This window comes from Pavona decussata, unplaced genomic scaffold (assembly GCF_977016875.1).
Source record: "Pavona decussata unplaced genomic scaffold, jaPavDecu1.1 SCAFFOLD_114, whole genome shotgun sequence".
NCBI lineage: Eukaryota > Metazoa > Cnidaria > Anthozoa > Scleractinia > Agariciidae > Pavona > Pavona decussata.
Genome location: NW_028145528.1, coordinates 6,005,719 through 6,033,440, shown reverse-complemented (window position 1 = coordinate 6,033,440; position 27,722 = coordinate 6,005,719). Strand labels below are relative to the sequence as shown.

The window sequence follows — 27,722 nt, the reverse complement described above, 5'->3', positions numbered from 1 at the left end:
CTTTGCCTTTGTACTGTAGATGAAAGTTGTAATTTTAAAGTCCTTGGATTCAGTCAACATCAATCTTAGGCTACTAATTCACCATTTAAATAAAGGTTTCTGAGTTTTGTAACTGTGGTTCTCTTCCCAAGTGGGCATTTGAGGCCGATGGAAAATTCGCACCTTGGAAGTGTTATGGAGGAAGAAGAAGTGAGTGGGTTAAAGTCATAGAAAACAACAAACAGAATTCACGATCACTTTTTTATTGTCAAGCCGTTTTTACTTCTACAATACAATTTTAAGAACTGTTTTCACTCCAGTAAAGTTTAATGTCCTTTTATACGTGAAGGATCCCGAGTTTAATCTATATAGTTATGAACCACCATCGCACTACATTCGGCTTTGATCGTGAGTCAAAAATTCAAAGGCCGGCTGGTCACCTAGGGAACCCTCTTGCAGACAAAAACGACGGGCCAATGTCGGAAAACTCTACAAGGGAAGTCATTCCAGTACCCAGACGCGCGTCCCAAATTGCCTGCGTGCCCAGTCCACATGCTGCCGCATGGTTGCCTGGCATTTCCATTCGGTTCATGTGGAGCCCAGTTCTTGTAGACTGGAAGCGAGTAATCGAACCACACGAAGCTTCTGATGCGCGAGTCCCACTGGAGGCCCATCCAAACTTGCTTACGTGACGGGGCTCTTTCCCTTGCCAGCGCCAAGACGAAGTTGTTTTCTTCTGCGCTGGTAATTTTCACCAGCTCTCCTCTTTGTGCTTTGCAATATGCTTGGGCCTGTTGCCAGCTCTTGGCGAAGCTTCTCGCCAGATAACAGTAGCCGTTGAAGGTGTTCCAGTAAAAGGGACAAGGCGGAGCGTCTGCAAGGAAAGAAGTGGGAATGTTACAAGAAATTACTAATAGGACGTGGAGTGCTGTGGTTGGAAATTGCTGATAATCGAGAATCAACAGCATCTGGTTAAAATATTGAGTTTGGACATTGGACCCTTTTAACCGGATTGGCATAACGAGATGATGAAAAGCGACTGAAAACTGAAAGAAGTTTGTTTTGAGTTGTTGCCTCCCTGTCCTGATCTCAGAAAAATTTGTGTTCGTATTTCAGTTTCATGCCCCACGGTATCAGTGATCGAGTTGAAACAGGAATCGAGAATAAAATAGTCATTAGTGTGCCGAACGATGATCCATACCAAGTCGCCATAACTTGAGATCTAAACTTTATAAAATCTTGATATCTTTTAGCAACATCGGCAGCTGGGCAACTCACTTGGCACTCTTTATTTTCTTGGTGGCTCATTCTCGATAGTAGTCAAGAGCTGTTTTAGTGCCTTGAGGTACTGGCAATGGCGGTATAAATTTATTTGAATTCATAAGAAAGATCCGAATTCTCTGGCCAGCACTGACGTCAAACCTCGTAAGTTTGTTATAAACTTAAAAACTTAATTCTCCTTAATAGCTTCCATACACTATTTTATTGGTAATTTTCGGAAGTTGATGCTTCATCAAGACAATAACGTCACAATAATGGAAACTTAACTGCTTCTTAAGTTTTAAGCAGAGGTGCCGAGTTTCTTGCTTCAAACCCCGTTCGCTCTTTAAAAGCAAGGGCGAAATTACCGAATCCCAGCTGACAGCGCCTCGAAACGGCTTTGCTGAGTTCTTTACCGCGAATTCGGTTAAAACCAAGGGGTCTGTAGATTGTTTGATAAACTACCAGGCGGAGGAGCTTGTTTTTGCGAACTCCGAAAATCATTCTTGTGCTTTGCGGCATGACTGGAAATATGCTTCTTGGAGAGCGAAGACACAGCATTATGTTCTGCTGGAAACTATTACTTATGAAACGCTTTTTTCTTTTACTGTTCAGGCAAACTTGGCTTCAAAAGGCAAAATAAAATATTCGCTTAATATGAGCTGTAACCGGTTACTTGTGAAACAATTCCTTGCTCTTTTGCAGTTCATGCGGAACCAACTTCGCTTCCCAAAAACTAAATAAAATATTCACTTAATGTGAGCTGTAACTGTCACTTCTGAAACACTTCCTTTCTGTTTCGCAGTTCATGCGGAACCAACTCAGCCTCGAAAGACTAAACAAAATATTCCATGAACTTCACCAAAGTACCATTAACATAAAGAAAATAGACTTTGCTGTTAAACAGCCTTAGGACTTTTCAGCCAAAATAATAATACGGAAAGTATAGTCGAATTGAACTTTAGGAAAGATAAAAATACGGGAACTTTAATTCTTAAACTGAGAAAGGTAGGGGGTCCAGAATCTCGCGAGCAATTTTGTCACACTCGTAACTTTTCAGCCCTCAAGACGATAACACTCTTGATCGAACTTTACAACATAACCTATTTTGGGATGTTCTTCTCATGTGACATTTCAAATTGTTCCGCTTTGGCAGACGTGCACAAGAAGCTAATTTTCTGTGATAAAGGTCTTGGGAACCCGAGTAAATTGTTCCGTAATAATCAGTTAAGTTTGTACAATCCTTCGAAACCAAAACTGTCAAACTTATCAGAGGATGAAATCACTATTCAGTAGCTGGAAAAAAGTGAAGTTATCCGGTCGATAACTTTTACACTGTATAAAAGTTTATCCGCTCTTTCAGTAAACGGCCGAGGCCACATAAAATACCGCCATTACAAGAGTTTTGATGTTTTTGTACTTGATTTTATTGAGCTTCTGGCTAAGCCAGCCACTAAAGAAAGAGAGACATGACAGCCATTGTTGCTGAATGAGGTCTATACTTCAGGCCAGTGTGCATATTACTTGGGAGACGAGATGCTTAACTTATCGAAATCTGATTGTAAAAACTGGCTTTCTGTTGCAAAACGTGCCAAGATTTTTGTGAACTGTTTATTTTTATCCATCGTTAGCTCCAAATATAAATTCTCCCTAGAGAACGCTCCAGGTCTTGTAGCGTGGTTTGGGGAAATTTCCCAAGTTAACTATTGTTTTATTTTGTTTTTGTCGTTTGTTACGTGTCAATAAAGCGGTGCTAGGTTTTGTGTTGGTGGATAAATTCCTAAAGTGTGACAATTTAAATGAAAGCTATCGAATAGTGCTTTCCTGTGGTAGTCGGTGTTTCTTATGTTGTACAATGTGGTTCTAACTTTTGAGTTTGTGGAAGAAATCCGTTATAAGTGCGGTCACTCAAATCGACGAAGTGTTCGCCATGCTGTACAATTTGGCTCTAACTGTTGAGTCTGTGGATAAATCCTTAACTGAGCTACTTAGCAGTACCTTTGTGTGTAGAATGTTTGTTAAGCCTTTAAAAGTGGGTCTGACTGGGCCTGTGATGAAATTAACTGAGATTAACTGAGCAGTACTTGCCTATGGTATTGTTTATTATGCTTTACAAAGTGGTTCTAATGTTTGCGTCTGTGGATTAAATCCTAAAGTATGACTATCGAAATGCAAGTTTTTCTCTGCTTTCTTGGGTAAGTAACAGTTTATAGCGCTTTACGAGGTTGTTGTTACTTTTGTGTTTGCCGATGAGATCTTAACTTTTAAGATGCTGTGGATAAGATCATTATAGTATCGTGTGGCGACGCATTCAACTTTCATTGGCCAGTACTATCTTGTTCTGTATATTCTTACCATTCAGGTCTGCGTGTTTGAAATCTTTATTTTGAACTGATTATTGTGGTACTGTTTAGGTCTGCGGTATAAGAAGGCTCTACTAAAAGTCTGGAAGCAATCTTAAAGTGTGACCATTCAAATTATAGCTTTTGCTTTACTGTTTTAGGTAGTAATGTTGATTATGTTGTGCAAAGTGGTTCTTACTTTTGAGTCTGTGGATGACATGCTAAAGTGTGAAAATTCAAATTATAGCTTTTGTAGTTTAATGTAGTTCATGTTGATTATGCTGCACCGGCAAGGTGGTTCTTACTTTTGACACTGTGGATGAAAACTAAAGCGATCGAGTGACCATTCAAGTTCAAGCTACTGAGCAAGTAGCGGATAAAAGGTAAACCATTTTGATACGTGCACGATTAAATTTAAAGCTTGGAGCTTGTGGCCCGGAAACAAGTCGTTTACATCCTACAAACGATCTGTCTCAAGTATACATAAAGTGCGTACTTCACCGTTATGCTCTAGATGGAGGTTCTAGGTTTTGAGTCATTCCCTTTAGTCAACCTCAATATACTGTGTGACTATTCAAATGAACGGTTACTGAATTGTTAAACTATATATATGCACGGTTCTTATCAAATTGTTTGGTCCTTGCGAAAACCTTACTCAGTTGGCAACTTCGTAGTCAGTAGTTTAGAAGGTTAAGGGAGAAAGAAGAAGTGAGTGGGTTAAATACATGCCGCTAAACAAGAAACTGTATTCGTCTCACTGAGCAACGAGTTGAAACAAGAACAAAGAATGGAAGACACTGAATTAATAGTCAGCGTAGTTTTGTGTCACAAAAAGCATTATTACATCTATTCAGTACCTTCAATGTACGACTTACAGCTTGGCACTGAGGAGCCAACTTCATTTTGCCGCTTCTCTTAACTCTCTATAGCTCTTACTCTTTCTAAAGTCTTTCGACATTCAGTAATCTGTATTGCGTTACGTAAAGAAAAACAAATCAGTTTTGCATAATAAAAATTCTACTTCAAATTAATTGTTTTGTCTAGTAAGACAGTGGAAAGACAACATGATTGAAAGGTCTAACTAGCCTCGGTTGCACTGACAAGATCAGAACATCGCTTCTCATTACCAAACATCTTACTCTATCTCTAAATACAACCTGTAAGAATTCACTTGTTCATCAAGATGATGATTTTTCATTCTTCTTGTTTCCTGTTTTCTCTTGAGCGAAACAGAGACAAATGACAGAGGCCCTGCCAGGGGGGGGGGGGGGGGTCCCGTGTCGCTTGTCTGAATTTTAAAATGTCCCGTGTCGGTGTTTTGTCAGTGCTACATGTCGCTGTCGGAAATTTAATGAAAATAGTTTGTCCTTGTCGGAATTTAAGGTTAAGAAAAACGGTGCAAGATGCGGAAAATAGATCGCGAGCAGAGGTTCTTTATCACCTCAGACCCACACACGCTTACCTTGTGACTTCGGCTCTGCGTGCACTGCCGGATGATGAGCCCGCGCTCACACCAGAATTTAGAGAAAATTTATTGTCTTTTTTTTGTTGGTCAAACTTTCCCCTTGTTGGCCTTTACATCACACTAAAATTCAGTGTAAAAACATATGAAATCACCGTTCTTTGTCGTTAATTCTCGGCCTTATTGTCACTGTTGGAGTTTTGTCGAGAAAAGTTGTCTTTTGTCGCGAATTTATTTCATGCGCTGTCGCTACTTTTTGGGCCATGTCGCTTGTCGGAATTCACCCTGGCAGGGCCTCATGACATCTTGATCATTAACGGATCGTGCCCCATGAATCACGTCCTTTTTACCGCTGCTTCATCCAGCGGTAATTGTAAGATGTTTCCAGTAATTAAAATCTCAGGAATTATAACTGATTTTTTCTTGGTGAGAGCGGGGCCATTTAGTAGGATGAATCGGTGATATATTACTTTGGAGCTACTAATCGACACATTTAGCGAAGTGATTGCAATTTATCCCTCTTCCTGGTTTCATTTGAAATTAAAGAAAATTCATATCCATGACTATAAGGTTCCGTCGTTAACTCATAAGCTAAATTTCTCTCTTTCCCTGTCAAAAATGATAAGTTTTTAGGGGAAAGTGAGCAAAATCCATTTTTATCCATCACTGACATCCGGTGGACAATTTCATAAATTAGTACACTGACGTCAGTACAGTTTGGTTAACCCTCAGGTCAAACAGAATCACACAATCTAGCGTGAAGACAATTTTTCTTAATAATTTGGTAGCTGTTGCCATAAAAATGGCTTGAATTTCGTAATTCGTCGCTGCAAACCACTGAACCCTACTCTATATATGTGGATTGGTACGTAGCGATAAGTCGCGCTATGTAGAGGACTGCAAACACAGCACACACAAACCAAACTACCAACATTGTCGGAACTTTTTGTCCGTGTTCCTAACTTGTTTTCGGTATACCGGAGTTAACTTTGGCTATACTTACGACACATAATTAGATTCTAAACAGGTTTTTCCTGAGAAGGGGGGTTTCATGAAGATGTTCGCTTAGTACTTGCGATGCTATATACAGTGCTTGTTAAACTTATGATGCAAATTTTACTGCATGTTAAGGTGATCTTTAACGACAAAGGAAAAATAGTAATGTTTGAATTAGTAACAGTCAGGGTCAACTATCAAGCGATAATCGAGTGAAGTTGACATCGAGTTGCAGCCGAATCAAAAAGGAAAAAACAAAAATTCTGTGATGTATTTGAAAAAAAAAAAAAACACAATTCATCCACCATGGACGCAAATTGTAATTGTTGCTGTCAATTGGTGTTAACATTCAGAGACCTTTGTGGTTGTCGTGCCAACTTGTTGACATGCCGGAACTTCGACTGGCTAATTTACAAATGAAATAAAGTTTGATCGCCGCCAAGGTGTCCCCTTAAATCTTATGTAAAATTCCTTCCAAAGAAAGTTTTTGCAGTCAGTTCAGTCAAGTCTTGGCCATCTTCAGAACGGCGAGGACTTCGAACTAGTACTAGAAACAGTAGCCATGCTTCTTTTATAAACTATGTTAACAGCAAGCCAAGCAGGATGGGGACGCTAATTTGAAATCATTATCAGGTTTTAAAGGGCTCACTTTTGTACAATTCGAATTAAACGATACCATAAACATCAGCTAGGCACTGCGAGTACTTGATCCGGCCTTGAAAAATGTCACTGTTTGCACCATTAGACAAATATTTGTTTTCCATTGACTGCATTGATCAAAATGAAAGGCGCTCGATATTTGATCATTCCTAATACAAACTTTCTGTTACAAAAAGCGCAGAGATTTTTGTGAACTTCTTATTTGTCTCCGTCGTAAGCCAAAAATATAAGTTCTCTTTATAAGTGCCCTTCAGTCATGTCTTGTAGCCTGGTTTGAGAAAATTTCCCAAGTTAATCATTTTGCTTTCATTTGTTACCAGTCTCTTTTGCAAAGTATTCAGAAGCTTGTGTTAGCTTTTGTGTCTGTGAATGAAACCCTAAAGTGTGACTATTCAGATAAAAGCCATCGAGTAATATTTTTACAGTGTGGTAGTCAGTGTTTGTTATACTGTGCAATGTGCCTCAACCGTTCGAGTGTTTGACTGAAATCCTGAGTGTGGCCACTGAAATCAAGCGATCATACTGGCAATAGTTCAGTTCCTTTGGTAGAGAGTGTTTCACGGCCATACTGTACATTGTGGCTAACTTTCGAGTGTGTAACTGAATAAATCCTAAAGTGTGGTCACTCGGATAAAAGCTATCAAACAGCCCTTTCCTGTGGTAGGTGGTGTATTAAGCTTGTGGTTAAATGGTAAGCAACTTGCAATTGCATTGATATGTATTTAGTTACATTTTAAGCGACAAGAAGCTTTTGGCAGGGCCTAAACAAATCGCTCACTAAAGTATAAAATCAATCCTAAAATATTACCCCTACAGTGTGAAGTAGAACAATAGCGTAATCCTTTTTTCGTTATGCTGTAGATGATTAACTCAACACCAACCTTAGCCTACTGATTCACCATTTAAATAAATGTTGGTGGGTTTTGTAACTGTGGTTCTATTTCCAAGTGGGAATTTGAGGCCGTTGGAAAATTCGCTCCTTGGAAGTGCTATGGAGGAAGGAGAGGTGAGTGGGTTAAAGTCATAGAAAACAAGAAACAGAATTCACGATCACTTTTTTATTGTCAAGCCGATTTTACTTCTACAATCCATTGTTTAGTACTGTTTTTATTCCAATAAAGTTTAATGTCCTTTGATACGTGAAGGATCCCGAGTTTAGTCTATATAGTTATGAACCACCATCGCACTACATTCGGCATTGATCGCGAGTGAAAGGCTGGCTGATCACCTAGGGAACCCTCTTGCAGACAAAACCGCAGGGCAAACTTGAATGAACTCTACAAGGGATGTCATTCCAGTACCCAGACGCGCGGATTAAAAGGCCTGCGTGCCCAGTCCACATGTTCCCGCATGGTTCCCTGGCGTTTCCATTCGGTTCACCTGGAGCCCAGCTCTTGTAGACTGGAACAGAGTCATCGGACCACATGAATTTTCTGATGCGCGTGTCCCACTGGAGGCCGATCCAAATCTGTTTACGTGACGGGGCCTTTTGCCTTGCCAGCGCCAAGACGAAGCTGTTTTCTTCTGCGCTGGTAATTTTCACCAGCTCTCCTCTCAGTGATCTGCAATATGCTTGGGCCTGGTGCCAGGTCTTGACAGAGCTGCTCGCCAGATAACAGTAGCCGTTGAAGGTGTTCCAGTTAAATGGACAAGTTAGAGCATCTGCAAGGAAAGAAGTGGGAATGTTACAAGTAATTTCTAATAGGACGTGAAGTGCTCTGGTTTTAAATTCATAACCGAGGATCAACAGCATCTGGTTAAAATATTGTGTTTTGATAGTTTTGTCGAGAAGGTTGGATGGACAGATGTAATAATATGCAATGTTATAATAAGAGAATCAGAAGTTTAAGGACTCAAGACATTGTCATGTTTTCAGGGGGTAGGGGCTGTAGAGAATATCAATTTCCATTGTCTGCAAAAATGGTTTACACTGCGACTACTCGAGACAGAGTCACCCTTGAAAAATGTTACAGAGATAGCCCGTTTATAGTCTAATGCCTTTTCACTACATTGCGCAGCAACTAATCAGGATGACTGGAGAAAATGTCTCTAGGAAGGACGGGAGAAAATATTAAGGATTTGAGGGTAAAAGAGTCTGGTTTTTAAAAGTGTTTACAATACTATGAAATGTCGCTGGTTTGTCAGAGGAAGTATTTACTACTTTTAAAAGGAGCTTATTAAAGTGAATTTTCAGGTAATCATATTAAATATCGAATAATTATTCGATGGAAAAAATTTTGGCATTAACTTTTAGAAGACGTACATCCAAATGTTGAGACAACTTATTTTCGAGTCAGCCTTAGTATAAATTTACCCTATACCATTCTCCATTTAAGGGCAGTTCTCGTAGTAAATTGCCGAAGAGAAACTAGAAAATGAACGGTAAAAAAACATACCTGATACGCAGAGTATCGCGATAAACACCGGTAGAACTGCAAACAGTTTCATCTCGAATTTCGTCAGGATGTCGCTGATCTCAGGAGAATTTGTATTGGTAGTTAGTCCACTCGCCGTCTGTGAACGAATGAGTCAGAGAACAGCGATGACACGACTGTATACTGACGTCTCTTTGAGCGAGTTGGAACAAGAACCAAACATTACATTAAACATTACATTAAACATTACGCAGGCGGAAGGATAGTCTGTTTACAGTTGGGACTCTTTTGTCGCCTAAAAAGCTTTCGAAACCTTACTGAGAGATCGACGACGATGACTCACCGCTTAACAGTTATGTTTGAAGAACTAAATAAAACGAGATACTGTCGTTTTTTATTACATGTACGCACGTTTATTTTGCCTCTAGCGTCTAATGCTCCATAATTCTCATTTAATAGTCATTTTTCGTTGAAAAGTTTGTATTGCCTTACTTGATGAAGAAATTCTGTTTTTGCTTAATTAAGATTCGAGTTCAAAATTATATATGACGAAAAAACAACAGGTTGAAAGGTCTAACATCTTCCGTCGCAGGCTAAAGTGTCATTATGAATGTCTCAATATGTAAGTCCAAACTTCCTTTGGTATCAATTAAATGCAACTTTAATTTACGATGGTGGAACATCAAGAGGGCGTAATACTGAGCTTTTAACGGTATCATCCGCTGAGGAACTTTAAACGTTTTGATTAAAGAACTAGCCGAAATGATGGTACAGTACTCCGGCACTAAAATCTCTAAAGACTCTAAATAAGTGAAGTCTGGTAATAAAGACAAACATATGCAAACAAAAATGACCATATTTTTTCGAGTCTAAGTGGTATTAACTACACCAGAGGTAAATTCAGATCCCGTTTTCAAGTATTCAGTAATTTAGTTGTACTAAGAAGTGATTCTGATCACAATGATTTCATAAAGATGGAGGCGAGCCAGTTATGGCTATTTGGGTTTCATTCAAACAACAGCTAAACAGTTACACAGGTAGTCCATTATGGCGGCCAAGTGTTCAGTGCTGTTTCGGGCGATTATGAGCCAAGAGGAAAGTTGTATCAAAGATCGGGACTTGTGGTGTCATTATAATCGTTTTCGCTACCATTTCAAGGACGAGTAGAAGATCTCACGAGAATATGTGGACCACTGCGCTAACATAAAAATGAAAATCAAGAGTATTAAAAACATGCGCCAAAAAAATGCAGTAATTTTATTTGATTCTGATAACATTGATTTGATAGTAAGATGGATGCTAGTTACAAGTATTTGGGTCTCCTTCAAAAGCCTTTCAACTGCGTTAAGTGTACTGTTACACGGCATCAACATTCAGTACACTAAAAATCGCCTTTTCCAAATCCGGTCGCGTCTGACATACACTGAAAATCAACGTGGTTATGGCCTTAAAATGCTCGTTGCGAATCGCGAAACGTTGCGTACAACATCACCTTAATTCAGCTAGAATCACTAAATAATTGGTCGCTGAGAGTTCATCCTAAACACAGTTTTATGACGGATTTAAACTGATACAGTCGACTTTTGACAACTCGAAGCCTCGCTAACTCGAACCAAAATCAATTTCCCCTGGATCAGTCCGTCATACATTTATTGTAATTTTACCCTCGGTAACTCGAACCTCCCGCTAACTCGAAGCAATTTTTTGTTTCCCCTCAAGTCGTTTTCTATATAATTTTACCCTCGATACCTCGAACCACGTTTGTCCTGACTTGAAAGGTCGAAACAAACAGTACCGTTGTCCCAAACATTGAATTTATTTTGAATCAGCCGTGTATTCTTTGTCTTTTTTGTAGTACACAAAACGTGTCTGTCCAGTTCAGGTTTCGCTGGTTTAGGGTACATTTAACTTCAGTGGATTGTATCTTCATCAAGCGTTGCTGCTCAACTCCTTGTTCAAAATGTTTGTTTGTGGAGGATGATCTCGATTCTTTCAATCTAACTTTACAAAGCTTTCAAGGACAATTGCTAGTAATAGATAAGTCTAGACTGAAGCGTCAAAGCGTATTAACTGACCATTTCTCGAAAAAGGAAATGGCATGAACTCTGTAGCAGTAGCCCGGCGTTGTTCTCATTGAAACCTGCTGGTTTGCCTTGTTTTGTTTCAAGTTACGTTACGTTCTGATTTGTAATTCCTCGCGAAGCGAGGTTAATAAATTTGTCGGGCCGAAGGCCTGCCGAAGGCCGCGCTCGGGAGCTAAGCCGTGCGAATTCGAGCCGAACATATATTTATATATATGTATGTTTATGTATTTCCGTGAAGGTGTCCGTGCAACACAACCTCGTTCCCAGGGTTGGGAAGAAGAGAGACCCTGGGAATGAGGTTGCTTGCAACAGTGCGCAAACAAAGTATGAATGACGTCAGACAAAAGAAAGGTTGCTAGGCAGCAACAGAAGACAAGCTGACGTCAGACGCATTTCGTAGTTGCTATGCAACACAACCGGTTTCAACCGGTCTAAAGCTGTCAGTACTGGTAACTATAAATTAAAACCGCTGCCTCTCAATGGCGCACTCTCATGTTTATTCATTGAAGGCCGAACGTGTTATTATTCACGGAGTGAAAAATGTTTAGTATTGGTGAAACACGACCAAATTGTGATGCAAATGGACCACAGGAGGACGCACAAGTGACAACAAATTTTCGCCGAGGGAGATTAAACAACGAAACTCCTGAACAACGTGAAAGGCGTCTTCAGATGCAGCGCGAGCAGCGAAGAAGAAGGAGACATCAGGAAACCAGAGAGCATAGACAACATCGCTTGGCCCAGCGAAGACAGCGCCGTCAGGAAGAAACAGAGGAGCAGAGGAACCGGAGATTGGAATATCACAGGCAGTACAACCAAGGTAGGCGTGCATTAGAAACTGTAGAAGATAGGCAATTTAGGTTAGATTTAACTCGTGCTCGGTTCAATAACGAAACCCCTGTTGAACGTGAGCTTCGATTACATCGAATTCGAAGTAACCAGGCACAACGACTGATTAATGAGACTGAACAGGAACGAGATTTACGATTACAAACGCTTCGGACAAACCAGGAACAACGACTACTTAATGAGACTGAACAGGAACGAAATTTACGATTACAAACGGTTCGGACAAACCAGACACAACGACGGATTAATGAGACTGAACAGGAACGACAAGTACGACTACAAACGCTTCGGACAAACCAGGCACAACGACGGATTACTGAGACTGAACAGGAACGACAAATACGACTACAAACGCTTCGGACAAACCAGACACAACGACTAATTAATGAGACAGAACAGGAACGTGATTTGCGATTACAAACGCTTCGCACAAACCAGTTCATACGAATACAAGCAGAAAGTGAACAGCAAAGACATGACAGATTACAAATCGCTCGGGACAACACTGGCCGTAGAATCGAAGTTGAAACTAACGAGGAACGACAAAACAGACTCCAACTGCTTCAACAAAATGGTGTTATGTACAGAGAGAACGAGAGGCTACAGCATGTACAAGATCAAATTAATCGCGACAGTTATATTTCCAACGGGTGGAGAAATGCAGAACAGCCTTTACACGAGCAGCAATGGGTTCACACTGAGATGGCAAATTTCCATCGTGCAATGAACAAATTAGAACACCGACAATGTGTAATCTGTAAGGAAGCTTGGCCAACCAACAATGGTTTAACACTTCAGAGTTTTGAATGCCTAAGATGTAAACGTGATAAGGGAAATCCCAAATCATTCTCCCAGGAAAATGACATGGATCCGGGTTGCTTACCAACAGCATTACAAGGCTTAACTGAAATTGAGGAAATGCTTATCGCAAGAGCTTGCCCAATAATGTGTGTTTATCGGAAACATGGAGGACAAAGGGGTTATAAGGGACATGTTTTAAATCTTCCCCAAGACATTCAGGGTTTTCTCTCTAGACTTCCTCCTAATATTGCACAACTACCTTACCTGATAATTCGAAAACATGGAGCTGATAACACACACAGAGATTGTAGAGTTAGAAGACAGAAGGTACTTGAGGCAATCACATGGCTGAAGGATAACAATCCTTTTTACGCTGGCATTCAAATTGACTATGAAGCCCTCCACCGCTTACCCATTGATGGAGTTCCGTCAGATCTCCCTACCGCTGAGGATCCAGAGCAAAATGCAGAGGAACATACTGCTGACGAAGACACCTCTCAGAACAATAATGATGGCGAAGATTCTCAGCACAGTCATTCCTTCCTCCCGCTTCCGCAAGCTCAACGGTCAGAACAGGATGCAATAAGGGCTTTAATCAATGGAGAAGATCCATTAGACTGGCCATCCAATGATGATGATCCTATCAATGAATTCCGTACAGAGGGTTTGGCTACTATGGCATTTCCAACTCTTTTCCCTTATGGAAAAGGGGATCCCACTAAGAAAACACGCCTTCGAGAAGTTTCTTTAACGGAAGGCTTCAAACACCTTATTAAGTATGTAGACCGTTCGACAGTAGGAACCTTTTCCTGGCGCTTTGCATCACACCCTCGATTTCCATATTGGGCACTCAACATGAAACAACGCCATCAACTGTTGTCCCAAGCTCGCATCTATCTCACGCAAAATCCAGAAGACTCCAATTTAACAATCGAGGAACTTCGTCAAATGGTAGGGCAGATGTCAGCCAACCAGCTCATGAATCGCCTTCAACGTTACGTTGCCAAGATTCAAGGGACAAAGCAGTACTGGTATCAGCGCTACCAGGAACTTAAAGCACTCATTACACAAAAAGGGGCTCCCACCTTTTTCTTCACTTTCAGTGCAGCTGACAACTACTGGCCAGATTTACACCGACTGCTACAGGAGCCAAACAATGCAACACCTTCCATTCCTATTAAAGCTGTCATAGACAATCCACACTTGACAGATTCTTACTTTGTTTCAAGACTGGATGAATTTTCCAATGTTTGGCTAGATCGAGTATTGCACACAGAATGGAAGTGGTATCGTTTCGAGTGGCAGGCGCGAGGCAGTATTCATGCACATGGCTGTGCAAAGCTTACAAATGATCCAGGCCTTTGCAACCTCGTAAACACAGCTGTGCAAGGGTGGAAACTAGAGCGAATTCTGCAACTGCAAATGGAACAACCAACCTATGAACAGATGGCAGCTGACTTTCAACCCCAAATTGAAGCAGGATATCAAGCAACAACAACTGTTATCAATTATGCAGACTGGTTAGTAACCACAATTAATGAGGCCATTCCCCAGGAAAACTGGGTTGTCCCTTCCCCACATCCATCATCTTTACTTATTGAAAATGTGCAAAATTTCAATGATGACTACCAAACCCTTGTCAATTCAGTTGAACGTCACACAAAATGCAGTACAGCATACTGCCTTCGGAAGAAACCTGGACAGGAAGCAACATGCCGCTTCAATTTCCCAAAGGACTGTCAAGAAGAAACATCTCTCGACTTCCAACTGATAAGAAAAGCTGGCAGCGATGACCATGAACTGACAGTTGAAGAAGTCACCCAAGCTCGAGTTAAAATAACCCTAACTACTTAACGTAATGATAATCGTATTAACTCCCACAACCGAGTAATGCTACAGCACTGGAGAGCCAATGTTGACCTTCAAGCAATTGTTGATACTGACCAATGCATTCGCTACATGGCTAAGTATGCTACTAAAGGTGAACCAAGATCCCAGTCAGCCACTGAAATCCTGAGTCTCTGTGTAAACAAGCTTCGGGACACAGACATGGCAACAACTGCATTGCGAAGTGCAATGATCCAAGTTGTTGGAGAGCGTGACATAGGATCACAAGAAACCGCTCACCTGCTTCTTGGGAAACCCTTGTATTCATCAACATTCTCGTTTCTATGTGTGTCATTAGATGGTAGTCGAAGAGTTCGGACAGGGCAAGACGAAAATGACAATCAAGGCGATGAAGCATTAGATCCTTCAGTACTTGATGCTTATGCTGTTCGAGCTAACTGGCAAGAACAGACCCCAAATATTCTTGATCTCAACTTAGTTCAATTTGCCTCAGCTTACTATGTGTCGAAAGGAGAGCTCAAACGTCGTAAACAAGAAGTAATCATTCGAACATTTCCCAATTTTTCCCCCAATCCATCTGGACAGAACTATGGAAAGTACTGTAAATATCAGCTGATTAAATACAAACCTTGGTCTGGTGAAGTTAATACTGCTTGGAATGGACTTCACGACTCAGATGACATTTACATACAATGTTACCATGCATTCCTTACATTGGACAACGCTGGAGATTACATGCCCATGTTAGCGCAAGAGCAACAACAAGCTCAGCGTTACACTGAGGAAGAACAAGACGATGATGATGAGGAAGATGATGAACCACAGCATGAAGAAGAACCGGAAGAGTGGATGCTCCTGTGTCGCTTAAATCAACAATATGACCAAAGTGTATCACAAGAAAACCCCACTCAGCAAAACTTCCACTTTGACTGGACAACAGCAGGAAGGACAATGCCTGCTGGTTTAGTTCGTGACTCTGCAAATTGGATCACAAAAAGGAGAAATGAAGCACGCGAAGACCCAACTGTTGTACACAGGAGACAACACCAGCCTGTTAATCTAGAACAACTAAATGTAGATCAGCGCCTTGCTTACAACATAGTTGCTATGCATCATGCAGCCCTCAACAGTGAGGCACCAAATGACCCTCTTCGCATGATAATTACAGGAACAGCAGGATCGGGCAAGTCATTTTTAATCAATGCATTAATGACCATTCTAGGAGATAAGTGTAAGCTGACAGGGACTACTGGAATTGCTGGATACAACATTCAGGGTTGCACATTACACTCTGCGTTGCAGCTGCCAGTGCGTAACCACAACAATTCAGACTTACAAGGACAAGCACTACAACGTTTACAACTTCGCTTCACTGGCAAGCATTACCTTATTACTGATGAGATGTCTATGCTAGGACAGAGGACATTGGCTTGGGTCGATAAGCGTCTGCGCCAGGCTGCAGGTAAGCTTAATGAACCACTTGGAGGAATTTCAATGATCTTGCTTGGAGATTTTGCACAATTGCCACCTGTTGGGGACAAGCCTATTTTTGCAACATCGCCCAGTTCAATTCTAGGTCAACATGGTTATTCAATATATACTCTTTTCGAAACAGTTGTGATGCTAAGGCAAAACATTAGACAGGCAGGAAATAATCCACAGGCTGAAGTTTTCCGAGAACTTCTCATGCGTATGCGAAATGGCCAGAGCACGCAATGCGACTGGCAACAACTTTGCGAACGTACACCACAGCACATCAACATGGACAACTTCAAAGATGCACCACGGTTATTTTTCGACAAGGCAAGTGTAGCAAACTACAATTATGAGAAACTTAGCAACCTAGCAACACCAGTTGCTCGCATCTCTGCTGTTCATTCAGGCAGAAATGCAAAGGCTGCTACATCAGATGATGCTGGAGGTCTTGAGGCTGTCACATTTCTTACAAGAGGAGCAGCTGTAATGCTAACATGTAACCTTTGGCAGGAAGTTGGACTGTGTAATGGTGCAGCAGGTGTTGTACATGACCTCATCTTCCATCCTGAGCACCCTCCCCCTTGTTTGCCTATTGCAGCACTGGTGGATTTTCAGCACTACACAGGACCAGCTTTCCTGCACACACACCCTCAGATTGTCCCAATACCACCACACTTATTTGAATGGGAAACTGAAGGCCAACGATTGTCAAGACAGCAACTGCCACTCCGTTTAAGCTATGCAATGACCATTCACAAGTCGCAAGGCCAAACATTATCTTCAGCGGTTATTGACTTAGGAAAAGCAGAAAGAGCTGCAGGATGTAGTTTTGTGGCACTCTCTAGAGTACGCTCTTTAGATAATGTAGTTCTACAGCCATTGTCCTTTCAAAGACTCCAGGCAATAGCTAAAAGCAAGCAATTACAACAAAGGCTAAGAGAAGAGGAACGATTACAACAACTGGCTGATATCACCGGACGTCAATATCAGAACCGCGATTAATTTGCTCAATCTGCAACCACCCATATTTTACAAATGAAGCCTCATCTTAAAATCTCATACAGGCAGTATCTAAATGCTACATATTTTTTTTTCTTCTTAAGGTAAGTGATTACAAGAAAAGTCCACTTTTGAAAATTTTTTATTTCAGCATAAAATTTATTTCATACATTTTAGTTCAGCTAGTGTTCCCAGTATAGATGTAGCATAAACATGTATCTTAACATTCTAACCTCTTCTGCAAGGTAAGTGACAACAAAATTGCAGTTCAATGCAAAAACATAACTTTTGTCATTTAGTACTTTTTGCTCAATATCAAAATTATTTATCCAGGCTACAGTAAAAACAACTTCATTACTGAATAGTAATGAGATGAGAGTAACAGGATTGGACTTCTTTGACAAAAAAATAGTAATATCTTATCCATTCAATTTTCCCTCAGTATTGCCTCGCAACTATTCACTGACCACTCATAACAAAGAGAAAATTACGTCACTGTTATAATTGAAGGGGTGTGCGAAATAAGGCCTAAATGACTTTTGATGTAGGGTAAAATTCTCCTTTTGTTTCACAAGCGAATGCAAGGAAATTTGGAAGGAGAATTTAGCAATTTATCAGAAGTAACTAAGTGCTTTTTTCCAGGCACCTCTTCAATTACAATCACTTCCCATACTGCCAACTGAAATTGTATTCTTCAAAGCAACCGCAATCACATGTTATCACTACAATGTACATATTTTGTTTATGCAAATAAAGCAGTTGCAACTATAACAAGTGTTGTACTGTTAGCATGGAAGCATGGACGGTATGGGGGGGGGGGGGGTGGGGGTGGTTGGGTTGAAGTTTTACCAACCCAAATATATCAAATGTTGTACTTATTGATTTGTATGGTTGGGGGGGGGGGGGGGTTGCGGGGTTGTAGAGCACAAAGATTAGCTACGGTTACATGTACCATCTTCTAAGAGCTCTCTGTTAACTATCATTTGCAAAGTATTGTACACTTCTACCAACCCTTTCACTATCAACATATCAGAGCTAATTCTCCTAAGTAATTTTATTCCTGAGAGTTTGGTGTCATAGCAAAACACTACCCCCTTATTCTTTTTATTTCCTTAATTCTTATTACCTGTCTGTAGATGTCTGCTTGACAGTGTATTGAAATTATAAGGAGCATTTAAAATAATGCAGATCACTTCTGTTAGTGATAGGATTGGTGGGAAAGGGAGACCGTTGCGCAGGATAACCATTATTTTGCCCTCTGTTAAATGCTTACACTATTGAGTGAATACTTCTCAAATCCGTGAAGACTAAGGAGATCAATGCAATTTATAGAACCTTCTGGTCAGGGATGCACCATTACAATTGTGAGGGGGAGAACTGTCTGGAAAGATATGTATGTTTTTCACAACCAGAAGGCTGCAATCCTTTTTCATACTTCCTTTGCAATGCAGGATTCTCTTTGCCTACATGTTGGTTTTCCACGATTTTTTTTTCCTGATTTGGGACACCCCCCTACCCCCCCCCCCCCACCCTCCTTCACATTTCTAATGCTGTATACCTAACGTGCTGTTAACTACAGTGTATCACTCCCATAGTCTGTGAGAATGACATCACACAGAGTGGGTGTGGTAAAACCAATTTAAGCAGGGTGGGGCTGTTTAAAGAAGAAAACGAGACCATTGATATTTTCTATCTGCCTTTGCCTTTTCCCTACAAATCAACTGTACACCTACCCCGAGCTTCGCGAGGTTTTGCGAGTCACGTATTTCTAGTTTAGAGATATTGCTCTATTTTCACTCGACTTTTCAACAAAAATGGTAATGCACAATAGACTGACCGTTCCTTCCTCTTTTTCTCCCGGTCATTTGTTCTCAACTCCCGATATTAAACTCGAACCCTTTTCAACTTCCGTTGAAGCGTTCGAGTTATCGTGAGTCGACTGTATTTGATAAAGCTGGTCGCTCGTAATTGAAAGGTGTTTGCTTTAAGACGCTATCAACTGTATTTATCGCTAAGGTGTAGAGAATATAGAAAGGGTAGAGAGCAAATCATTCTGTAACCTGAACCGCAAAATTTAATTGTTGTTGTTGGTATGGTTCTTTTAGCGACTTCGAAGGGTCTACATTTTGGCGAAACATGTACAGCGGAAGCCATTTTCTAGGTTGATTTTGGCCTGATTTATAAAATGATGGTGCTGCGGATGGTTAGTAGATTGCAGGCACGTTTAAAAACAGAATTATGTCGGATTTCCTCCAAGAATTAAGGTGGATTCAAGCAGTTGGCCACCGAAAACACAACTGAATGGATTCGGTGCTGGCGGTGTAAGTTCTGATGCTATGAAATCCCCGCTCGTTTTGTGCCGCGGTGAAAATGCCAACTTTACGCCATTTCAAACGTTTCCCATCATGGCAGGTATCAGTTGCAATGATATTATCAGTTAGGAAACTAAATCAACGCAGAAATTAAATTTTTGTTCTTTAGTTTTTATCGAAATGTTCATTTCGTTTGTATTAACTAACGCCAGAAAGTTCCCCTACGTTCCGGTTATTTTCCTAGACTATCGGCTTTGTGCATCGGTACGCGTGTTGTATATTTAGCAGAAAAACGACTTGTTCCTTCACTCCCTGAACGGCACAAGAGAACCTGACAAATCACAACTGAATGTTACGAAGTTAGTTTCGAAAAAGTTAGTCCATGATGGCGGCCGATTGTCAGCCAAGCGAGAAGTTGTATCAAAGGCGGCCAGGGCTTAATAGGGTGTTTGTTTTCACTACGAGAGAAAAGACTTTAAAAGCCAAACTCAGTAAAGTAAAGACGAAAGTGAAAGAGATCACACGACCTCTTTCAACCGTATAAGCGTAAGCTAGCAATTGTGCTTGCGGGTTATGATCAGTTATTTGAAGATATCAAGTAAAGCCAGGTTGAAAGGGATTTCACTTCTATAGTCCCCTCTTAACTAGCAATTAAGGAGTTTTTTTGGTAAAAAATCGCACCTAATAAATTTTTAGAGCCAAATTAGGATTTTGTTTTGGCAAGCAGGATGTTTAAAGCTTGAGTTTCGGTCGCGTCAAAAGAATTTACATTTACAGAGTTTGCAAAACTATTGTTGGAGTTTCCTGATCCTTCCGCTTCGAAACTGAAGCAATGTGAAAGATGGCCAAAATGGATGGCACATAGTCGTACTAAAATCTCTGCAGACTCTAAAAATCCCCATTTCTAATTTGAAGTTTTATTCACCACGCAAGTTAGAATTATAAGTCAAACAATGGTAGAAAGTGGTAGATAATGATAAGTCATGAGCTGCAGTTCTTGTATCATTTACAGTTCCTTGTATTGTAAATAGGAAATTAGGTTGGTTATTAAGAGAGAAGTATTATTTAACTGATTGGGTAGGAGAGAGTTTTTATGGGAATACATATATAAACTTTACCGATTTCTTAGAAACGAACGTCTTGGAGTAAATGTGATGGCATATTTTAAGCCTAAGTTTAATGGCCTTAGCTCCCACGAGTCTTCTGTAGCTCAGTGGTAGAGCAACCAACTAGTAATCGGAAGATCTTAGTTTTCGACTCAGCCTGATAGGAACACTTAGACTTCCTTTTTCCGAGTTTTCTTGTCTCACTCACTGAATAAAACATCATTCTTGAACGTTGAGTTATTCGCACGAAATATTTAACAGACGCGGTCTGAAGGGGCATCAGAAAAGGGTGTCAGTAAAACGCGGGGTCGGGGTCGGGGCCGGGGTCGGGGTCGGGGTCGGGGTCGGGGTCTTTTTTTTTTTCTTTTTCTTTTTACTTTTTTTTTCTTTTCTTTTTTTTCAAAATCACAGGTCATTTGTGGGTCAAATAAGGATTAAAGCCAATATAAAAAAGTTAAGTCTCTAAAGCTTACTAGCTTAGGATAGGTCATCGGTGACAACACTCGTTGTAGTTCCGTATTCTGGCGGACATTGGTTCCGTGAATTGACTACCTTTTATTCTTCTAAAAAACAAAATGAGGCAAAAGATACAAGGTACGAGACAATATATTTCCTTGAACTGACAAATTCTTGAACTAGAATGTGCATGAACTTACTATGAACACCCCCGCCGCCTTCCAGGATCGTGCTCGTTTGTTACAGTCAATCCATGTCGCGCGTGACTATTATTTCCGAGAATAAAATAAACATGCGTTCGAATTCCTTTGTAAAGCTCGGCATTTGAATGGAATAGAGAACATTTCTCTGGACTGAAACCTTTCCGAAAAAGACGAATTAACTGACAAAAAAAAAAAGATTCAAAATACTTGAGAGACAATTGTTATTCTTGAAATACTTGTGCTTTAATTTAAATTGCTTTAATGGAAATTCATAGTTCTATACCGTCAATAAACTAGGGAAATTTCTACGAGAACTCTGAAATCTCATTGCCGACATCAAAACTGACATGTAAATAGGCCTTGTCACGGTTTTCGACGCCATTTTGACGAGTAGGCAAACAGGCCAAACAGAAACAGAAAAAATTGGAGGGATCTACGTAGCTGTGCCAGAAAGCGTCCAGTCGTGTTTTGAACTTTCCATACATTTTCCTGTATCTTTTTCCCGCGAACTATTTTTAGTAGCAGTTCACGGCTGGTTCGCTTTACAGACAAATGTATGGAGCACGATCATGGAAGGCGGCGGGGGTGTTCATAGTAAGTTCATGCACATTCTAGTTCAAAAATTTGTTAGTTCAAGGAAATATACTGTCTTGTACCTTGTATTTTTTGCCTCATTTCGTTTCTTAGAAGAATAAAATGTTGTAAATTCACGGAACCAATGTCCGCCAGAATACGGAACTGCATCGAGTATTGTCACCGATGACCTATTCTGAGCTAGTAAGCTTTGGAGACTTAACTCTTTTATATTGGCTTTAATCCTTATTTGACCCACAAATGACCTGTGGTGTTGAAAAAAAAAAAAAGAAAAAAAAAAGAAAAAAAAAACAAAAGAAAAAAATGACCCCGACCCCGACCCCGACCCCGGCCCCGACCCCGACCCCGCGTTTTACTGACACCCATCAGAAAAACACTCGTATGACGTGTTTTTGAAAAGGCGGCGAAAATTAAAGTCTTGTAAGCAACAGACGGATGCCCAGACAGCGCTGCAGTAATCAAAAGACGAGGTTAATTATAAAACAGTGGAGACCGGTTTAGAAAAGAAATTATGATTAATAGATAATTCAGTCTAATTCATTTTAAGTATTGCTTCCTTCATCGTCATGGAAATGTGCGCCTTCTAAAACAGATTTTCGTGTAGGTAAGACACGCGACTGTCTCTTGAACTTGATCGTTTTGTTTTGATTATCAATATCGACTTTTTAGGCTGTTACCGTTGCTGTTAGGTGTAAATACCATGAATTTTGTCTTTCTGGATTAAGGGAGAGCTATTATGCTTTAAACCAAACTGATTATTTACTTAGCTCAGTATTTCGGATAGAACTGAATTAGTCGGTATATTATCTAAAACAAACGAAAATCAATATGCTTGGATACTTTTTTAAATCGTTTATATATAAGACTTAACGGTCTAAGAATAGAGTACTGATTAGGGCAAAGAAGGGTGGTCATTAAATTCAACCAATTGGCACCGAACCTGTTGCCATCGTATCTTTTGATCTAATTTCATGCTAGACTTCCAATTCCATAATTTTCAAGGTTGTCTGAGATGTTAGGATGCTATGGTCAACTGCAACAGAGGCTTTCCAAAGGCCAACGAAAATACCAATTGCAAGCTCTCGACATCAAAAGGAAGAAGACGTTTTGATGTGCAAGTCAATCAACGCTAAAGAAGTGGAGTGACCTTTTCTAAAACCGTACTCTTCGTTCGAAAGTGTCACATTTACATGAACATCACCCGTCAGGAGAAAAGAAACGAGGACGCTTACCCAGGCAGGTTTATATATTTTGTAAATATTTCTGATCGTAGCTTTAAATAAAAGGAATCTCAAGTGAGCAGTGGACTAGGTAGAAATATGACTTACAGTCAAACCGGATGTTCTTTTCCCGCGCAACTTTGCAGACTTCCGTCGCGACATTGGTAATTTGATTGGCAGTTTGCTCCGATTTCCAATTGGCGGGATCAAATTACAACCGAGCTGGTCGAAGTCGCCGCGCCAAGATGTTTCAGGTTCTTGTTCAATACCTTGGCGGCAGATATGCGAGCTTTTATGTTGATAAAGCAATCGATGATTATCACGAGCTACTCAAGAGGGTCCCAACGGTGATTCCGTATTTAAAACAACTTCAAGCTGAACAAGTGAGACTCGAGTACAAAGATCTGCAACTTGGAAGTTACATAAATATTGATCCCGCCGAATGTTTACACATGGCAGAAGTGTTTAGAAATGCAGTCGCCTGTGGTTCTGATCCAGACATAAACATAATCTAATCTCGAGTTTTCATGAGGTTTTCACTCTTCAGGGGTAACGGTAATTTTCTTGAAAGTAAAATCCAGGTCGTTTCTCAGAATATAAAATGTCGACAATTGTTGAACGAGAAGGACGATTAGCGATGATCATGTAACACTGAAATTCCCTCGTCGACAAGAGACTGCCGAATTTCTGAAGTTTGAATACTTGGTTTCTTTGTCTTGCAGTATTCTACAAACTCGACAACTTCGGGTGTTGAAACTGTTCGATTTTTCCAACCAGGTTTACCCGGCAACAAGGTTCTAGTTTGCAAAAACTTATTTACAATGTTGGCAGCGGTTTTTTTTGAAAGGCCAACACGTTCAGGAATTGGTGCTTGTCTAACACTAGACGACCAAACGCCAATAATTTCCTCCCTTTTTTCAACCGAAGTCGTTTTTCTGCAATTGATATAAGCCATTTTTTAGCGCCGGTTGAAATGTTTCACAGATCGCGCGCTAGACAGTCCAACAGTGAACCGGAACTGAAAATTAGAATTTGTTCGCGCCGGTTGCAAATTGATCGCGCCAGTTGCAAATTTCCTCCAGCAGACGATCCTAAGGGCAAAATTTCCATCCTTTTGAAGCGAGGTCTTTTTTCTACAATTGATACAAGCTAATCTTGACCGTATTTTTTTTAGCGCCGGTTGAAATGCTTCAGAGATAGAGGCATACGTTGATTTCATTTGCCAGATTCCGTCTAATACCGGAAAGACGTTTTTTTCAACGTTCATATGCCACTCATCGACATTGAACAGGACGTTTGTCAGACGAAACTATAGTTTATGCGGGCCTAGCTTCGCTCGTCTCCTATAGTGCAGTGGTCAGTGAGCATTCGAGCTGGCAATCGAAAGGTCGAGGCGTTTGACTCCTGTTGTTAGAACTCAGATTTTCTTTTTGCGAGTATGCCTTTGCTACTGACTGAAAAACAGTTGCAAAATTCTGAAAATTTATCAAATATCACTACAAGAGCCAAGATTACCGTCTTGGTTTAGCTGAATGTTGAATTTAGCTTGTTTTTTTCTTTAAGTTATTTTGGAGCTCGTTTTAAAAAATGTTTCCATGTTACCCAAATATTTGATTGCGTAGCATCGAATTTCGTCAGTTAAGTCAGCAACCTAAATTAGGTCAGGTTATAGGACAAATATACGCGAACAAAACTACTCATATTGTCAGAACTTTATCTCGGTTTCTCTAACTGCTATTCAGAACATCACCAGAAAAAGCGGTCACACATATATAATATACCGTCAGAGATAATCAGATTTTAAATTAGTAAGTTATTGATCCCATTTTAGTCACATGGGATACATTTTTACAAGGTCCATTCACTCGATTTTGCTTATAGCTGTTGTGTGGTTACTGCGCTGGTTTACTGCGATAACCTTCGATTTTGCCAGCTTTGTAAAGTTGCATTACGCCGGCAGCATCAACTGACGCGACTTAATTCAGTGGCAAGCAGGAAAAGATTTCAGTCATAAAGAGAGAGAGATTCTAGAGCCAGAGATTCTTTGTGCAATGTCCTATTGAGAACTTATTCCAACAGGATGGCAAATAGATGATTGCTGGCGACTGATCCTAAAATCACTGCTTTATGAGTGACTGAAACACGATTTCTGGGGATTTTTGAAGGCAAAATAGCCCAACTTTGAGCGCTCACAAAATCGGCAATTTTTACCGCAGCAATCTCAAACTTTGAAATCGCGTGGTTGAACGGGTAAATGTTATATTTTCGCTTCATAGGCACAGTTTAAAACTAGTCGCTTTTAAAAGCATTCCCATCATAACTAGTTATGAACTGTATTTATCAGATTTATCATCGATGTCTACAATAAAAAACAAAAGGGAGCAAAGAAATTATTCTGTGACGCATTCGACGAATAGTACATTATCTGGTGAAGTGCAAAGTTTTGTGTCGTTAACTCGTAAACTCGGCCTTTGTTTTCCTTGTCCTTGGCAAAACCGATTACTGAATAACTGAAGACAAAACGTCGATAAAATCAACGTAACCTCTGACCACACCGGATGCAAAATTTCGAAGCAAATTTGCGTTCATATTTTGGCAAATAGGATGTTATCCTGAGCTACGATCGCGTCAAAGGAGTTTCATGTCAAGTTGTAGCTTCTGCCGAAATCGAATTCTCTGAGCCATTACCGCAATCATAGTTGATTGAGGGACTGGTTATGAAACCTTGCCATGTTCAAAGCTGATAACAATGGTGCTGCAATTTAGGTTGGAAGGGCCGCGACCGTGCACAATCCTTTGTTTTAACGTTCACACTACAGATGAATACTTGAACAGGAACGTTTCTATTGGCCAGTTGCTCCAACACGTTTCAAAATCTATTGTGGTTTGTGCACGGTCAAGGCCAAAAATGGTAACAAAAACATATAACAAAGAAACTTGTTCGGCTTCATAACCATTCTCCTATATTAACTTTGCCGCAATGGATCCGAAATTATGACGTATAGTCGTACTAAAATGGCTCAGCAGAGTGTAAATAAGAGTTGTGAGGAAGTGAAGGTAAACATACGCAAACAAAAATACCCGCTATTGTGAGAACTACCTTTTTCTCTGGTATTCAGTACCAAACTAGACAGAGCGATCGCTTGTAGTACACCGTCGTAGATAATTGGATTTAAAATGCGCCATTCATTTGTCCCTCTTAGCTGCGTCGAATATATTTCACTGGCGCCATTAGTTTCTTCCCAAAGTAAAGTGTATGTCGTTAGTGTTGTTTGTGTAGTTATTGGTTTTCTTACTGTGACTTTGCTTACATTTCTTCGATTGGGAACTGTACGTTTGACTGCAACCTGACATATGAATACTGAGAACTAACGATCACATTATTTTGGTAAACGGAGGCTTGAAGCCAAAGATTCTTGTACGACGTGCAATGCTTGATTGAGAACGGCATGGAAAATAGATGGTCGCTTACGAACTGATCCCAAAAACATCAGCATCACTGATTGAATTTCGATTGCAGGGGATTTCTAGTCACTCTTAACGTTATTCGCCATCGAGAGAGTTCTAACTGCATTACACTACTCTCGGTTACTCATGGTTAAATCATTTTGTAACATTTGCCAGTTTTGAGGGGCTTACATTTTAGGTTGCACCGGATTTTATTCTATAGTGTAGTTTTGGGTTAATGAAGTTCAATCCCGGATTGTTCGCCTATTCAATATAGCCAACGTTTTATCCAGAATTCAGCCACAAACGGATTGATTAGAGTCATTTTTTTTGGCCACCGCACAACACAAAGCTTTCGTACCGGTGATGGAATCCAGCCGTGTTTCTTATCTCACCGCGAATCCATTCGATGAAGACACCGTCTTGAAACATGAAAATACCGATGACTTAATACCTATGATAATAATGATAATGATAATGATAATGTTTATTTGTGCTTTTTTTTTCTATTTACATGTTGATTATTACAATCTTTTAGTGTTGTTATATAAATTTAATTAATTATTAGTTAAATTAACGTGTAAAGCAAGGAAGCTAAATAAACCATTAGGTTGTCTTGTTAGCTCCCTGGCTAATTTAGGTTCTAGATAGCAGGCAAAAAAGAAAGAAAAGAAAAGAAAAGAAAAGAAAGAAAAAGAAAAAAAAATGAAAAAGGAAAAGGAAGGAAGAACTTATTAATTGTAAAAAAAGTTAACGTATGTTACGAGGTCAGCATAAAAGAAAATTAGTTCATTTGTTGTTCTGACAGTAAATAATGTATAATTTGTTTCGGAAAAGCAGACACACTTTGTATGAGTTTTTTTAAAGGAGTTGGAAGGTCTTTCCAAATATCGGTTGCCATGAAGGAGATTAATTGTTTACCTACATTAGTTCTTACGTTCGGCTTATAAAGATTATGCTTAGCTGGATATCTTGTGTTGTAGCCATGTATATTACTAGCATATTGAAACATGTTGTCGAACACTTCAGGCAGGAGGCCTTTATGCCATGAATGCAAGAATTTCAACACTTGTAATTTGATACAAATTAAAGCTTACCTCCTTGGCCCGTACTATGATTCTCCCGTCAGATCATGAACATTACCGTGAAAAACATCGAAATCACGTTTGTATTTTGTTTTGAATTGTGGCGGAGCCTGAGCTCCCGAGATAGGAACACCATACTCATGGAATATGTATATCTATAGAGGTCAA

At 40.1% G+C, this 27,722-nt stretch overlaps 2 protein-coding genes across 3 annotated transcripts in view; both read right to left on the bottom strand.

Annotated features, from left to right (window-relative positions):
- Positions 1-27,722, bottom strand: part of LOC146470456 (perlucin-like protein) — a 71,622-nt gene that overhangs the window by 26,438 nt on the left and 17,462 nt on the right. Inside the window, exons 1-2 of one of the 2 annotated variants that reach the window (XM_085122606.1) lie at positions 9,096-10,251; positions 7,743-8,361 (exon numbers count right to left, since the gene is read on the bottom strand). In XM_085122606.1, the coding sequence (XP_084978732.1) occupies positions 7,928-8,361; positions 9,096-9,147 (486 nt within the window). In that variant the 5' untranslated portion in view covers positions 9,148-10,251 and the 3' untranslated portion in view covers positions 7,743-7,927. Of the gene's footprint in view, positions 1-419; positions 854-7,742; positions 8,362-9,095; positions 10,252-27,722 lie in introns of those variants that run through there. The other variant, XM_085122604.1, reaches the window with a different exon arrangement.
- The window catches only part of LOC146470457 (lithostathine-1-like), a 68,366-nt gene that overhangs the window by 26,360 nt on the left and 14,284 nt on the right, over positions 1-27,722 (bottom strand). The gene's annotated exons all lie outside the window — the stretch shown is intronic.